This window comes from Anoplophora glabripennis, unplaced genomic scaffold (genome assembly GCF_000390285.2).
Source record: "Anoplophora glabripennis isolate ALB-LARVAE unplaced genomic scaffold, Agla_2.0 scaffold278, whole genome shotgun sequence".
NCBI classification, from domain to species: Eukaryota; Metazoa; Arthropoda; class Insecta; order Coleoptera; family Cerambycidae; genus Anoplophora; species Anoplophora glabripennis.
The window spans coordinates 74796-91508 of NW_019416472.1; the positions used below are offsets into that span (position 1 = coordinate 74796).

The 16713-nt window shown below is 31.7% G+C and overlaps 1 protein-coding gene across 1 annotated transcript in view; it reads left to right on the plus strand.

Moving 5' to 3' along the window:
* The first annotated feature begins 1840 nt into the window (after positions 1-1840).
* LOC108906602 (myrosinase 1) overlaps positions 1841-16713 on the plus strand; it is a 32835-nt gene continuing 17962 nt past the window's right edge. The window contains exons 1-3 of the mRNA XM_018709906.1: positions 1841-1890; positions 10531-10897; positions 13066-13375. Coding sequence (XP_018565422.1) covers positions 1841-1890; positions 10531-10897; positions 13066-13375 — 727 coding nt within the window. The remainder of the gene's footprint in view (positions 1891-10530; positions 10898-13065; positions 13376-16713) is intronic.

Genomic DNA, 16713 nt, shown 5'->3' on the forward strand with positions numbered 1-16713 from the left:
AATGGTCTTTAATTGCTACATCCCCTACTTTCCATTTATAAATTTCCAGATTACACCAAAAACATCGCACAATATCACTCTCGCCTGTGTAATAGAAACCAGCCAAAGCGAGTTCTGCAGGATCTACATTACCAGTGAATTCTTCAAACGACAATAAACGTTCGTCAAAAGTATTGTATGAATGATAACAATATATACCATTCAAGTCTTCAATACACATTTTATTGTGACTTAGATGCGATTCAATTTAATATTGCTTTTTTACTGATGGTAGTAGCAACTTACGGTATATATATATATATATATATACAGTATGTCTACTTACAATACTTATAATAAGTGATTAGTGATTAGAGATACCGAGAACACCAATAACATTAAAGGGTTCCGTAATCTTCATTTACTTCCGCAACTTTTATCTGTCAATTTTGATCTGTTATTTGATTTATTTTTTATGGTTATTGTTTAACGAGGTATATTTTTATATAAAAATAGAAAATTAAAATAAAAACAGCTACTTGAATGATTTCAGATTGGGTATTACTGACTATTAATGATTTTTCCCAGTAAAAATCATCAACCTGTACTTATAAATCAATGTTTACCTATTATTGGCTGCTGTTTACAGGTTTCAGAACGTTATTAAAATATAATGATGTATTACATTAGTTAAACCTTTTATCACAATGAAGAATACTTGTCAATTGAACACTCTTTTGAATTTTAAATATCTAACATAAAAAAACATTTATAACCTCAAAATATTTTTAGACATGTGGTAAATTGGACCATCGAAAATCAGTGAACTATTGAATTTAATTATTTAAGTTACAGAACCACTAAGTGAAAACAGAAAGAGGCTAAGAGACCAAACTATGACCGATGGTGATAGAAAAAGGCAGAAAGAGGAAATTATTAGAACAAAAAACTAGTAAATACCTAGCTCAAACTGGAGCCACTATCACTATTGAAAGATCTATTATTATTAATATTTAATAAATAAGTGATCATGATGATATAAATAATACTACACCACAAAAAATTGTAGTCACTGTAGATAAACTAAAAGTACTTGAAAGCCACTAATAACTTATTTCGTAAAGAATTATAATCAACAAGTAGAATAAATAACTTCCCCTCTTTTATTAAATAGTCATAAAATCCTTATTTTGGTTTTATCTAGGTTTAATAAATTTATTAACTACATGCTAATAAAATAAAAAATCAATTAATAAATCTATTAAATCGATATCAATGGTCAACAATATAGAATCATAGCACACATATTTTGTTGAAAATTATCCATTTTTATCCTTGTTTACGGAAAATGTAGGTTATAGGATATTAAAATCAAGAGTTTCGAGAAAATATTTGAAAAAAATTATAAAAAACTGCATTATGAAAGATACCTAATACATTAAGTCGTTTTCTTTCTAGCAAATGCTACCAGATGATAGACATAACTTTCATTCATTTATGCTTATTCTATACCCTCTTGGTTTATTTATTTATTATTTATTTATTGTTGTAATGGAAGGTCTGGAACCTTGATTAATAGATAACAACTTTGTGAAAATAATTTTGAAAGACTGCCATTTATTTTTATTTTTAACAGAATTTTAAGCTCATTTATGTACTCTATTTGATATTTTAATTTAAAGTTAAATTTTATGAGTACATTCTTTTTAATATTTTAAAACAGAACACCTGTTAAGTATTAACCATATTGTGTAATCGTATATCAATAAACTAATTTCATTGGAGGTATTGAAAGATTATGTTTCCTTATCTAGATATATATAAAAAGTTACTTATGTATTTTATAATTTCAATAACAATTATGCCGCCTCTGTGGATAGTGGTTGGGTGCCTGCAAGTTTTACTGAAATGGTAAGGATAATAGTAATATATTACTTTTTTCATTTTGTTTCATATTTGCATTGTACAAATAATAATATTAAATATTTGTTCAATCACGTTTTCAGCTTTAATTTACTTCTTAAAAAAATCCTCAATAATAAAAAATTTATTGATGCCAGAACATAAGATAAATGTTTACACAAGTCACAAAAGAAATATGACACCAAAAATATAAGTAATTAAAAATGGGTTAAAACTAAAGCACAGATATGTGAATAAATCATTAGAAAAAAATACTACAAATAAATACTATAGATACAAAAAGAGGCACTATTACAAAATACATAAAGAAATATAATACACATCACACACATTACATGGTATTCCTAGGGACTAACAAGAGCAACAAAATCATCATTAAAATAACCATCAAATGAGTAAAAAGCCTTCATTTTAAGAAGGTATATGGTAACCCAGCCATAATGCGAATACATTTGCGCTGTAATTTAAAAATTTTATCTGCTTGACAAGAATGACCCCAGTCCAAAATAGCATAATAGGCTGACAGCAATGTTTTTATCGAAACAGAATTAACAAGGCTTCTAATCAGGAACAAATTTTTAGACAGTTTTTTAGATAACTCATCAACATGTTGCCTCCAAGACATTTGGCAATCAATGTTCACTCCGAGAAACACTTGCGAGGCGCAATTGGTGAACTCATTATGCACATAACGCAAAGTAAACAAAATAGATTGAGTTTTGTTTTGATTGAGATACATTTTATTTACCAAATACCTCTGCTTAATGTTATCCTATATTGTTTGAATATTATTACGAAGGACACAGGCCTGACCTGCACTATTTAGGATCGTAGTATCATCCGCAAAGAGGATAAACTTGCAAATGCTATCACTATTTGGTAGATCGTTTATATAAATGAGAAACAGTACAGGCTCAAGGACAGATTCCTTGTGGGACTCCGTGATTCATGGTTAAGCATGAAGATTTACTTCCATTAAAAGAGACAAATTGAGATCTGTTACTCAGGTATGATTTAATAAGGGAGATACTATTTGGATCAAAGTTATAGCGCGAAAGTTTTTGAATTAAAATGTTGTGGCTCTCACAGTCAAAAGCCTTAGTAAGGTCATATAAAGTACCATTAGTAATGTCTCTATTCTCAAAGCCACTCAGAACTGAGTGCATTAAGTTGTTTATTGCTAGTGAGGTGGACCTTTTATTACAAAAGCCAAATTGACAGGAGTGAAATAAGTTGTTTGATTCAAAATAGTCGTTAATTTGATACTTTAGGATCTTTTCCAAAATCTTGGATATAATTGGAGTTAAGGAGATGGGTCTATAGTTAGACGGGTCATAATGTACTCTCACAAGTAAATCCAAAGAAAAATATGTCCCTATTCCAAATATTAGTATGTCCGTTAACATTATTAGTTAATAAAAGTTTAGCGTCCTGCTACTATGTTATTTAATTAGATTTTTTTTACATATTATATTTATTTGACATTTAATATGTATTGACGTTAATAGATGTTACTTGTAATTTCTATTAAGAAATAGTTTACTTCTGGTAATTTTTTAAATTTGCCCTAGGGTGTTTCGTCTCATGTAATACAAGTATTTTAAAATAAGATGATTATTACAATATTACAGACTAGTAATACATAAAAAAATTTAACGCAGACTAACTAAAAAATAAGTGATTATATACTAGGTCTGTTCAGAAAATAACTAAACTTTTTACAAAAAGTCAAAATTTAGAAATACGAATCGACGATATGGAGGCAGGGACTAACGGTGAGACGTATTGAAAATTTATTGTTTATGTAATAGTTACTGTAGTTATAAAATTTTATAATTATGTATAAATGTATTTTTTTATATAATATTATAATATGCATTTCTTGTAACAAAATTAAATTTATTTATTTTTCATTTAAATGTGAGGTTTGTATTGGTAATCTTAGATAATAATATACGATATTACCATTAATTAAAAAGTATACAGTTGCTGAATCAATAGTTTACAAATCGATATTTTCATTGCCGGCTGCTCGCAAGCTCGCTGGCTCATGGCTCGGCGTATGTTGAAACGATAAATTTCACGAGTTTTCAGTTGCGTATCTTATGAGGGAAAAAAGTCGCCGGGATGAAAAATAGATAATATGGAAATATAACTTTCGGTGAGTAACCTCGAACAAGAAAAATTAAAAAAGCTCTAACACAATCCGAGAGAACATAAATTGAAAAGGGCGACTTTTGGTTATTTTTCGACATTAAATCGCTCGTAGCTCGAAAACAAAGCTTTTTTCGAAAAAAGAGTTAAAAAGTGCTTATTTTTGCCCAAAATACAACACCAAAGTTTTCATATCGATTATTTAAGTTTTCGCAATTTTGCAAGTTCTTTGTTAATAACAAATTACTGACCATCGATACAGAAAAATATCATTAATGTTTTTTGTTCACAACAACGTAATATAGCGATTAGAAAAGGTTTCATCCTGGCCCTCCTCCATGATCGGTCCACTGTTTTTTTTGTACGTCTTTTGAAAGGGCAACCCCCCCCCAATAAGGAAAACGTTCAAACTTTGAAAAAAACCTAAGCAGATTATGCTTTATTCCTGTAGTAACTGCTTTCCTACAGTGATATATCAAAATTTATATTCGAGAATTAAACAAAGAGGTAATGCCTATTAATTTTAAAATTGGACGGACAAAAAATGTATTAACAAACAGAGATCCCGCACTGTTTGATGCAAGTAAGTAATTAAAATATTTGTATTTATTTTGCTAGATTGTAGGGCACTTTGTTATTTTGTACTGCTGACTGATTTGACTGGTTGCGATATAAAATAATATGTAATACATATAAGATTTTAAGTTATTTTCGAAGAGTTATTGTAATATATCATTAGAAATTAGACATGACTGATAAAAAAAAGTAAAAAAGTATTTTTCACGAAAATGAATCTTTCTTTAAACGATCTAAAGTGAAGAATATGAGGTAACTTCGTGAGACCTTGAATTTGAACCAACCAATAGTAAAGTGGCATTATTGTTTACAAACAAAACTTCCCTCTGAGATTATTTGATTGTTTTCACATTCTTAAATTATATTATTCCTTTATCACAGTACCTATATCGATTTATATTGTATTTTATATCTATGGAATCATATTTTTATTACTTTACTTTCATTCCAGTAATCTATAATTCACTTTTATAGCAATTATCTCTCGTTCTGTATAAAAAACAATAAATGAACAAAATGCAAACATGCGAAAAATTTCTCTTAAAGAAAATATGCAGTCTATAAAACTACAAATATTTTACAAAATTTTGCTGTTCATTATTGTAGCAGTAAAATCACTTCAAATTTGTTGAAATCTCACTTTTATATCTTGCATAAACTGGTAAACTATGTACATTGATAAATCAAAAAAACTTTCTAATGTAATAAAATTGATATAATTATAGGTTAACGCTCCTAATTAAAACCTTATATTCGTGATCGACGACTTAGAAAACCACCGAGTAACAAGTTTCATTCATAATCTTCAAATTCTGGTTGCTTTTCCGATTTTTACATTCCTATATTGGATTCGCATCTTTTGTTCACGAATTTTCGGATTCGGACTTCAAATTCGCAATCAGTGACCTCAAAAACCCGCGGTGACAAAAATCAGAAAAAATATTGAATAGAGAAATATGCGAGTTAAAAGAGTAAGTAACCCTTTGAGGGATAAGTTATATTATGTTTTTGGCTATGGTTTTTCACATTGTTCTGCACTAACATTCGTTATTTGATCTTAATTAATTGATCTGAATTAACCCCCTCGTAGGGATGGATGTGGATTTAATTTGCACATATTTCTTACCAATGTTCAAAATATCATTTTAAAACTAGCAACCCGCCCCGGTTTCGCACGGGTAAATATAAAATAGCCTATGTTACTCCCAGGAGATGTAGCTTTCGGTAAAATTGGTTGAGTAGTTTTTGAGTTAAATCGTAACAAACAAAAAATCAATCATCTTTCATCTAATGTGACCCTAATATTAATTTTAAAATAATTCACGATATATCTATCTACCTCGTTTCGTTGCGCATTATTTTGATTTTGCTATATCTCCTAAGGTATTCATTTAATTTGCATGGTGTAAAGGGAAAAAATAATCTTCATAAAATGGTCAAGCCAACTAACTTATTTAAAATGATAAGGATTAATACCGTATTTGTGTAAATAGGTTTCCAATTACCGCTTTATAATTGCCCATTGTATTAAAATGGATATAGTATGTTATCCTTAAGAGATAGACATATGCCATCGCGGACTTTTCTGTAGACCTATATAAGATACACAATTCCACTAAACATTATTTTGTTATATCTCAAAGGGTTTAAGCAGCGTTTTCGTTGAAAGCTCCCAGACGGCTCATTTTTTCCGACACCTCCAACAAATATTACAAATTAACAAATTATATACTAAAACCTTCCTCGAGAACCACTCTATCCATTGGTGAATACAGCTTGAGAATCGGTGCAGTAGTTTTTCAGTTTATCGCGAACAGACAGATAGACAGACGCGGCGGAGGACTTGTTTTATAATATGTAGTCATGTAGTGATGTAGTGATATAGATGTTTTCTCAAAATATTTACAAATTGTAGCATTTCATTATAAAGCTTTACCCTAGTTTAGGGAATATTTCAGAGATTTGCTAAAAAAATGCCTTGGTAAATCGGTTTTTGAGCAGCGAATTCGGATTCAGCATCAAAAAATGCACAAGACCTATGTACTCACGTCTCTAGTACTGAAATATGTTTCTTATGGGGCTGTGTTATCAAATATAGTAGATAATTATGCGCATCTGTCTACAAACACTTTACAGGATATAGGATGCTTAAGTGTTAGAGAAACATTTTTTAGAATTAAAAATTAATTTCGCTAAGCGATTTCATTAAAGAATGACAAGCAGCTTTAGTTTTTGATTTTCCACAAACATATTTGTAGCAATTTCTGCTCCTAGTTTCTTTTTCCAAGCTATTTAATTTTTTCTACTTTTCTGAGAATTAGAGACTATACAGGGTGATCTATTAACGGTACGCTGTACATGGGAAACTAGAAGTGCTACGATTATAGGGTAAAAATCTATTATGACGTATTTTTGATGGGTGATTTTAACACTAACTCTATGTCAAGAAGTGAACTGGACTGTATTGCACAATTGCTTGATTCGTGTGGTCTTAGTTCCAGAGTATTTGAGCCAACTAGAATAAGTCGTACAAGTCGGGCCATTCTTGACCACGTATACATTAACAATGTGTACTGTAATTCATCTGTACACGACAACACAATTTCTGATCATCGTACGGTTCTTTTTTCAATTAAACATAACACCATTGTAAATAGTGACATTTATTTTGATACTAGATTATGCGGTAGTGTAAATATGAACAGTTTTGCTACTGCCTTGTCAAATGAATCGTGGATTGATACCTACCAGGCTCGTGGCACCGAGGCGAAATTTAACAACTTTCATAGAGTTCTTATGTATCATTTTAATGCAAATTGTCCACGAGTTTCCAAATGTGTACCTAAAGGAACCGGAAAACAGTGGGTTAACGAAGCTATTAAAGAATCTAGTCTCAANATTAATACCGTATTTGTGTAAATAGCTTTTACATTACCGCTTTATAATTGCAAATTTTTTAAAGTATTAAAATGGATATAGGTAGTATGTTATCTTTAACATATAGACATATGCCAACGCGGACTTTTCTGTAGGCATATATAAGATACACAATTCCACCATACATTGATACACTACATAATCTTTCGGAACCCCCCGGCTCGGACGCGAGGCGCGGGGTCACGGGGCGCCCGCGCGGCCCGGTCGAATCACGGCGACACGAAATTAATTTCGTTGGGCATTAATTTGATTTTGCTATATCTCTTCAGGTATTCATTTAATTTGCATGGTGTAAAGAGAAAAAATAATCTTCATGAAATGCTTAAGCCAACTAACGTATTTAAAATAATAAGGATTAATACCGTATTTGTGTAAATAGCTTTCCAATTATCGCTTTATAATTGCCCATTTTTTAAAGTATTAAAATGAATATAGTATGTTATCCTTAAGAGATAGACATATGCCATCGCGGACTTTTCTGTAGACCTATATAAGATACACAATTCCACCAAACATTATTTTGTTATATCTCAAAGGGTTTAAGCAGCGTTTTCGTTGAAAGCTCCCAGACGGCTCATTTTTTCCGACACCTCCAACAAATATTACAAATTAACAAATTATATACTAAAACCTTCCTCGAGAACCACTCTATCCATTGGTGAATACAGCTTGAGAATCGGTGCAGTAGTTTTTCAGTTTATCGCGAACAGACAGATAGACAGACGCGGCGGAGGACTTGTTTTATAATATGTAGTCATGTAGTGATGTAGTGATATAGATGTTTTCTCAAAATATTTACAAATTGTAGCATTTCATTATAAAGCTTTACCCTAGTTTAGGGAATATTTCAGAGATTTGCTAAAAAAATGCCTTGGTAAATCGGTTTTTGAGCAGCGAATTCGGATTCAGCATCAAAAAATGCACAAGACCTATGTACTCACGTCTCTAGTACTGAAATCTGTTTTTTATGGGGCTGTATTATCAAATATAGTAGATAATTATGCACATGTGTCTACAAACACTTTACAGGATATAGGATGCTTAAGTCTTAGAGAAACATTTTTTAGAATTAAAGCGATTTCATTAAATAATGTCAAGCAGCTTTAGTTTTTGATTTACCACAAACATATGTGTAGCAATTTCTGCTCCTAATTTCTTTTTCCAAGCTATTTCATTTTTTCTACCTTTCTGAGAATTAGAGACTATACACGGTGATCTATTAACGGTACGCTGTACATGGGAAACTAGAAGTGCTACGATTATAGTGTAAAAATCTATTAACAAATACGACCAAAAGAAATTGATTTAAAATATTTTCAAGTTTGTAACGTCACCGCTAGGGGGCGCACCTGCAATAGTATTACAGAAAATTTATGTCCTATGAAAATAGACAAATGAAAAATTATGTCAAACGATATGTGACAGCTCTCGCTTCGTACAAAATTAGTGTCATTTGTGTTGGAAGAGTACTTGTGAACAAGGAAAATGTCTTACGGATGTGGAAGCGTATGATATGTTTATATTTTTTATTTTATTTTCAATATTTGGAAAATGCCTCATAGCTTCAAGAGAATATGCTTTGCGATACTCTCGCAGAATACGCAACTCCAGAGAAGTATTTCAGCATTTAGCCAGATGCCGCTACATTCTGTATGAAAATATCGCCGTGCAAGAGCGGAAGATAATATTATTGACTGTGTTAGCTTGTGTCCATGTAAATCCCCAAATAAGTCTAAGGGAATTAGTTAGAGACCCTGGAGATATGGAACACAAGTACTTGTCTCACTAATTTTGCGCGAAGCAAGAGCTGTCACATATCGTTTGACATAATTTTTCATTCGTCTATTTTCATAGTGCATAGCCTGCCTCGTTATGGAAACAATAATCTTTATAAATACTCAGATATATGAAATTAAAGAAAATCAAAAATTGTACTTACATATTAAATAAATTCAAAAATAAAGCAAATACTTTTTTAGGACACGCTTGGTATAGTTTTACAATTTAATTTTGGGCTATGTCAATGTCATTTAGAGAACTACCTACATAAAGGAGGATGTTCTAGCACAACTTCACTATTTTACCAATAACATGAAAGCGAAAAAAGATATCGACCTCCGGTTTGTGTATTTGATTTCCTTAATAAATGACCTATCAAATCATGGAAAACGACTATATCGTTGCATTTAATTTTTTTAGTAAACGGAGACATTTACAAAACTTTTCTAATTAGCGTCTCTATCTTGCACAGGAAAATAATATTTTTATTCCCAAATCGTAAATATAAAATTTATTAAAAGTTCTTTAACAATACCCCTCGTTTATAGAAATCGATTGAGGCATTTAGAAGTTAGGACAATTTAAAAATTTCGATATGGCGTCCTTCATACTGGCGTTGCTATGTAATAATAAAAAAAAAGTTCAAACAAAACTTATGAAGGGTTTAACAGTGTTACTAAAACGTGTATTTTCAACTTAAGTTATATAAGCGAAATTTCGAAAAAACGACAATTTTCTGTAACACTATAGAAGTTGCGCCCCCTAGCGGTGAAGTTACAAACTTGAAAATATTTTAAATCAATTTCTTTTGGCCTTATTTGTTACTACATTTTTTACCCCATCATCGTAGCACCATTAGTTTCCCACATAGAGCCGCTCCGTACCCTTAATGGATCACCCTATATAAATGGCTACTATGTGTAACTACAGTGTACCTTTCTTTTCTTAAATAAATGCTAAAACGTTAATTATTGCTGAAAGTGTCAAAACGTCAACGTATTATTAAAATATTTAATTAATCGTGTTAAATGTGAATGAAACAGAACGAATGGAATTTACATGACGAAATTCGAATTTCGTCAAATATTTTGGTTACATATTATGTAAATCTTTTAATAAATACGAAATATATACGGTTTAGTTTTAAAACAGCGATTATTTTGTGAATAATCTTGCTTGCAGGACCACATGTCAAGAGATTAGCACACTGACTTTTCCAGACTCCTTCCTTTTTGGAGCGGCTACTTCTGCGTATCAGATCGAAGGGGCGTGGAATGAGGATGGGAAAGGTGAAAGTAGATGGGACTATATAGTCCATAACACGAATTTTATACTAGATGGAAGCACTGGTGACGTCGCCTGCGACTCCTACCACAAATACCAAGACGACATTGCAGCTCTGAAAGAACTAGGAGTGAACTACTATAGGTTTTCCATATCTTGGCCTAGATTGTTACCGAATGGTTTCGCTAATGAAGTGAATCCAGCTGGAATTGAGTATTATAACAACCTTATTGATGGTTTGCTAGCAGAAGGAATAGAACCGTGGGTAAGGAATTTAAAAATAAATAAATTAACTAAAACATTAATAGACGCCCGCCTTTATATCTAGTTTCTTTTCTTACACTGTCTTTCTTTCGCTGTTTCATTCTAATGGAAATATATTATTTCATCAAACATATTCAAATAAAAAATGATATTTCACACTTGATAACACTCAGTGCGAATATGAAGAGATTGTAAGACAAGTATTTTGCTAAAAACGTTTGTTAAAATTAAAATAACTTTAACCAGTAGTAAAGAAGACATTTGATGTTTATTTTTTTTGTAGGTGTAAACACGTTTAACTAACATAAGTGTTAAATCAAAATTAAAAAAGACATCCTTTACATGTGTACTTTAGATTTTATTGGTGTAAAATTTTCTCACATTTCCATTTTATAATGATACAATGCAAACATTTCTGGGTATACACGTTCTTAACTGTAATTATTAAAATTATATACAGTGTGTTTCACTTAAAGCCGGTACATCTCCGTATTTAGGATGGCGATGGCCGATTTTCAAAATTCTTTTTTTTATGTGATAGTACTCAAAAAGGCCTACTTTTTGATATTATATTTTTTGACGTGATGTTTTCCACGGCCTACTATTATTAAGAAAAGTCCCTCAAAAATCAAAAAACATATTAGGCATTTTTTTAAGAAAAAAATGGATAGCATTTTCGATTTGATCAAACCTCAAAACCCTAAATACAAATTTCATTATTGCATCTTATACAGGGTGTTCACAAAATAGGTGCAAACTTCGAAAAATTTCACTCATTGCAGTGTCCTGTATTAACAGCGGAAAATATTTTGAATGTATTGTTTCATAATTTTATTTACCGAAGGTATATCCATGCAGTTTCATCGATTTCACTCATACAGGATGCTCACAATAAGACAGCCAAATTTTACATTATTTTTAATATACGAGGAATGAGTCGAAATCAAATTTAAATATTACTATTTTCTATTAACCCACCTTCAAACTCTCCTCAACTGTTGTGGTATTATTTGTCGACATGCTTGTCTAATTCTATTACATAAATCTTCTCTGTTCTTTTGGAAATAAGAGGAGACGAATTGAACAGTGCAAATGATGGTGGGCTAATAAAAAATAGTAATACATATTTAAATTTTATTTCGTTGTGAAACTCATTCCTGGTATATTAAAAATAATGTGCAATTTGGCTGTCTTATTGTGAGCACCCTGTATGAGTGAAATCGATGAAACTGCATGGATATACCTTCGGTAAATAAAATTATGAAAAAATACCTATTATATAAAATATTTTCCGCTCTTAATACAGGACACTGCAATGAGTGAAATTTTTCGAAGTTTGCACCTATTTTGTGAACACCCTGTATAAAATATAATAATGAAACTTTGCATTTAGGGTTTTGAGGTGTAATCAAATCGAAAATTCTATCCATCTCTTTCTTAAAAAAATGCTTAATATGTTTTTTGATTTTTGAGGGTCTTTCCTGTAGTTTCCTGCAATATTATCAGTTATTATTTAATTGATTTTGTATCACTGTAAAGGGATTTGTCGTTAACTGTGTTTGAATGTACTAGTATTATTTCCTCTCCATTGACACATTTAACATTTGATGACTTATTCAAGGAGTCAGTATTCCTTGGTGTTGTAGTGTGATATACGTATATACAAACGAATTTGAAACATTACCATGGAAAACTTTAGAGCAGACCACACATCTTAATTGTACCTATTTAGAACAACAACATTGTATTACAACATAAATGCACTGGAAATGAAAATATTGTACTAGAAATGGTTCTCAACATTGAGATCATAGGTACAAGAATTTTCTCTATTAAAGAACGAAATTAGAAAATACTGAATCTGATAAGCTAAAGTCAACAATAAAGTTGATTATGAAGATGACAATGATTTGTGAGCTGTGCGATAATCAATCATTGAAAAGACCAAGAAAGTAATGGATAGTTAAAAAAAATTAAAATACGGAGTATACATCTACCCTTTATGAACAGATATAATATATGAATAACAATAACAAATGACGCATTATGGACACAAAGAAAATGAACTTATAACTTCTACCAATTACTTTCCCTTAGCGCATTTCTTGTGAAACTAATATTTTTCAATAGTTCATTCTTCAAATTTAATTGAATATTTTACTTTTTCAGGTGACCATGTACCACTGGGATATACCCAATCTCATATATTATTTGGGAAGTTGGAACAACGCCGAGATAGTAGATTACATAACCGAATTAGCAGACCTGGCGTTTCAACATTTTGGCGATAGAGTTAAAACTTGGATCACAATTAATGAACCGCTGACCTTTTGCGCCCATTTTCCTAATGCAACAGTGACCTTGTATGGTCAGACCGTACCAGTTGGAATCACAGAATATTTGTGTGGTCATAACGTTCTAAGAGCTCACACGAAAATATATAGGCTGTACCAACTCAAGTACAAAAACAGTCAAGGAGGTAGGATTACATTCTTGATTTTAATCCAATAGAAAAATAATCATACAAAAATAGTCGTTTCCAAAACAATTCTCATTGGGTTAGCTACAAATATGTAATCTTTAAACGTTATAGTATTACTGGATTAACCGGATTATACGGTATGCGGATTATACAGGGTAGCCCATCGAAAACGTACCGCAAGGCATTACAGGGTAGTAAAGAATTTTTCGGCAAAATCCAAAAACAGATCAAATTTGTTTCTGAGGGCGAGAACTTTTGGCTCAAAAAGCATACCAAAATCTTCAACCCCCTAAGTGGGGGTGATATCCCCTAAATTTGTTCAAATGGGAATGGGGGTCAAGTGGGGGGTCATTAGAAAGGGCTTTTAATTCTCTATACATCGATTCTTACTTTTTGAAAATCGATTCATTATTTTAGAAAATATGCAGCTTTGAAAATACGAACAATCTTTTTGATGAGAAATGCGAAAATCGATTTAATTTTACTTCAAAACTTCCGGTATTAGTCAAGTAAATGCTGAAAATGTTGTCCGCCAACTTGCATACAATGATACAGGTTGTCTTCAAACCGTTGTCGAACATTCTGGAGCACTTGCGGTGTTACTTCGCGACATACATTAATGATTCGTCCTCGCAGATCTTCCAAGGTATCAGGTGGAGTGCTGTAAACTTTGCTTTTAATGTGCCCCCAGAGAAAGAAATCTAAAGGATTTAAGTCGGGTGACCGAGGGGGCCACTCAATTGCACTTCTTCGTCCTATCCAGCATCCTGAAAACGTCTCATTTAGGTAATTGCGCACAATGAGCGAGTAATGTGGAGGAGCTCCGTCTTGCTGGAAAATCAATTCGTGTTCATTGTAACGGCACGCTTTAGTCGCAGCGCACGCATAATTCCACACCATTCGCCGCGAGTTACTTTTGTTGAATGGGTGTTCGCCACACAAACAGTACTTAACAAAGTAACCTAGCAAAAAACTCAAGCTGTAATCAATAATGATAAATGAAACACACAAAAATAAATAATCTGTTGATGGCTTCCAGCGACGAGAAACATTCAAATTCAGTTGGATGTACTGTCACCAAATGCGAAACAACTGACGCCCTTCGCTTTGTCACCGTTGACCCACACTATCTCCCTTCACATGCATTGTAGGTTGCCTACAATTCATGTATTTATAATACATACAGTGGCGACGTACACAAGTATTAAAGTGCATTTTAAAAAACTGATTATAATTCACTATTTAATTAAAAAAAAAGAATTTCAGGTTGGTATTCAGGAAAACACGTAAAAAACTGCCCCCCCCCCACTTAAAGTTACACCCTGTGTAATAGAAAATAACACTAAAACATAAAATAGAAAACCATTAACTCAGACCTACCCGCAGTCGTTTATAATAACTATTTTATAATATTATTAAAAACATTATTAACAGTTTATAAAGAAATATTACGAATTTCATTTGTTCAAAATAATAAAACGTAGGTATTTTTCTACATATAACTCAGATACAATTGGAATCATATATTAGTGTTTAAAAGAAAAAGAACAAATTAATTGCCAATTATTTTAATTTAAATTGTATTACAAAATAAGAGAAGAATGTAAATACTTCTACAGGATGTCCGGAAATACCGTTCGAATAATTCTAGGGGTGATTCTACATGTTAAACTATGAAGAAAAGTTCATATGAACATAGGTCCGCAAATGCGTCATAAGATCAAATCGAAAATTCTATCCATCTCTTTCTTAAAAAAATGCTTAATATGTTTTTTGATTTTTGAGGGTCTTTCCTGTAGTTTCCTGCAATATTATCAGTTATTATTTAATTGATTTTGTATCACTGTAAAGGGATTTGTCGTTAACTGTGTTTGAATGTACTAGTATTATTTCCTCTCCATTGACACATTTAACATTTGATGACTTATTCAAGGAGTCAGTATTCCTTGGTGTTGTAGTGTGATATACGTATATACAAACGAATTTGAAACATTACCATGGAAAACTTTAGAGCAGACCACACATCTTAATTGTACCTATTTAGAACAACAACATTGTATTACAACATAAATGCACTGGAAATGAAAATATTGTACTAGAAATGGTTCTCAACATTGAGATCATAGGTACAAGAATTTTCTCTATTAAAGAACGAAATTAGAAAATACTGAATCTGATAAGCTAAAGTCAACAATAAAGTTGATTATGAAGATGACAATGATTTGTGAGCTGTGCGATAATCAATCATTGAAAAGACCAAGAAAGTAATGGATAGTTAAAACAAATTAAAATACGGAGTATACATCTACCCTTTATGAACAGATATAATATATGAATAACAATAACAAATGACGCATTATGGACACAAAGAAAATGAACTTATAACTTCTACCAATTACTTTCCCTTAGCGCATTTCTTGTGAAACTAATATTTTTCAATAGTTCATTCTTCAAATTTAATTGAATACTTTACTTTTTCAGGTGACCATGTACCACTGGGATATACCCAATCTCATATATTATTTGGGAAGTTGGAACAACGCCGAGATAGTAGATTACATAACCGAATTAGCAGACCTGGCGTTTCAACATTTTGGCGATAGAGTCAAAACTTGGATCACAATTAATGAACCGCTGACCTTTTGCGCCCATTTTCCTAATGCAACAGTGACCTTGTATGGTCAGACCGTACCAGTTGGAATCACAGAATATTTGTGTGGTCATAACGTTCTAAGAGCTCACACGAAAATATATAGGCTGTACCAACTCAAGTACAAAAACAGTCAAGGAGGTAGGATTACATTCTTTATTTTAATCCAATAGAAAAATAATCATACAAAAATAGTCGTTTCCAAAACAATTCTCATTGGGTTAGCTACAAATATGTAATCTTTAAACGTTATAGTATTACTGGATTAACCGGATTATACGGTATGCGGATTATACAGGGTAGCCCATCGAAAACGTACCGCAAGGCATTACAGGGTAGTAAAGAATTTTTCGGCAAAATCCAAAAATAGGTCAAATTTGTTTCTGAGGGGGAGAACTTTTGGCTCAAAAAGCATTCCAAAATCTTCAACCCCCTAAGTGGGGGTGCTATCCCCTAAATTTTTTCAAATGGGAATGGGGGTCAAGTGGGGGGTCATTAGAAAGGGCTTTTAATTCTCTATACATCGATTCTTACTTTTTGAAAATCGATTCATTATTTTAGAAAATATGCAGCTTTGAAAATACGAACAATATTTTTGACGAGAAATGCGAAAATCGATTTAATTTTACTTCAAAACTTACGGTATTAGTCAAGTAAATGCTGAAAATGTTGTCCGCCAACTTGC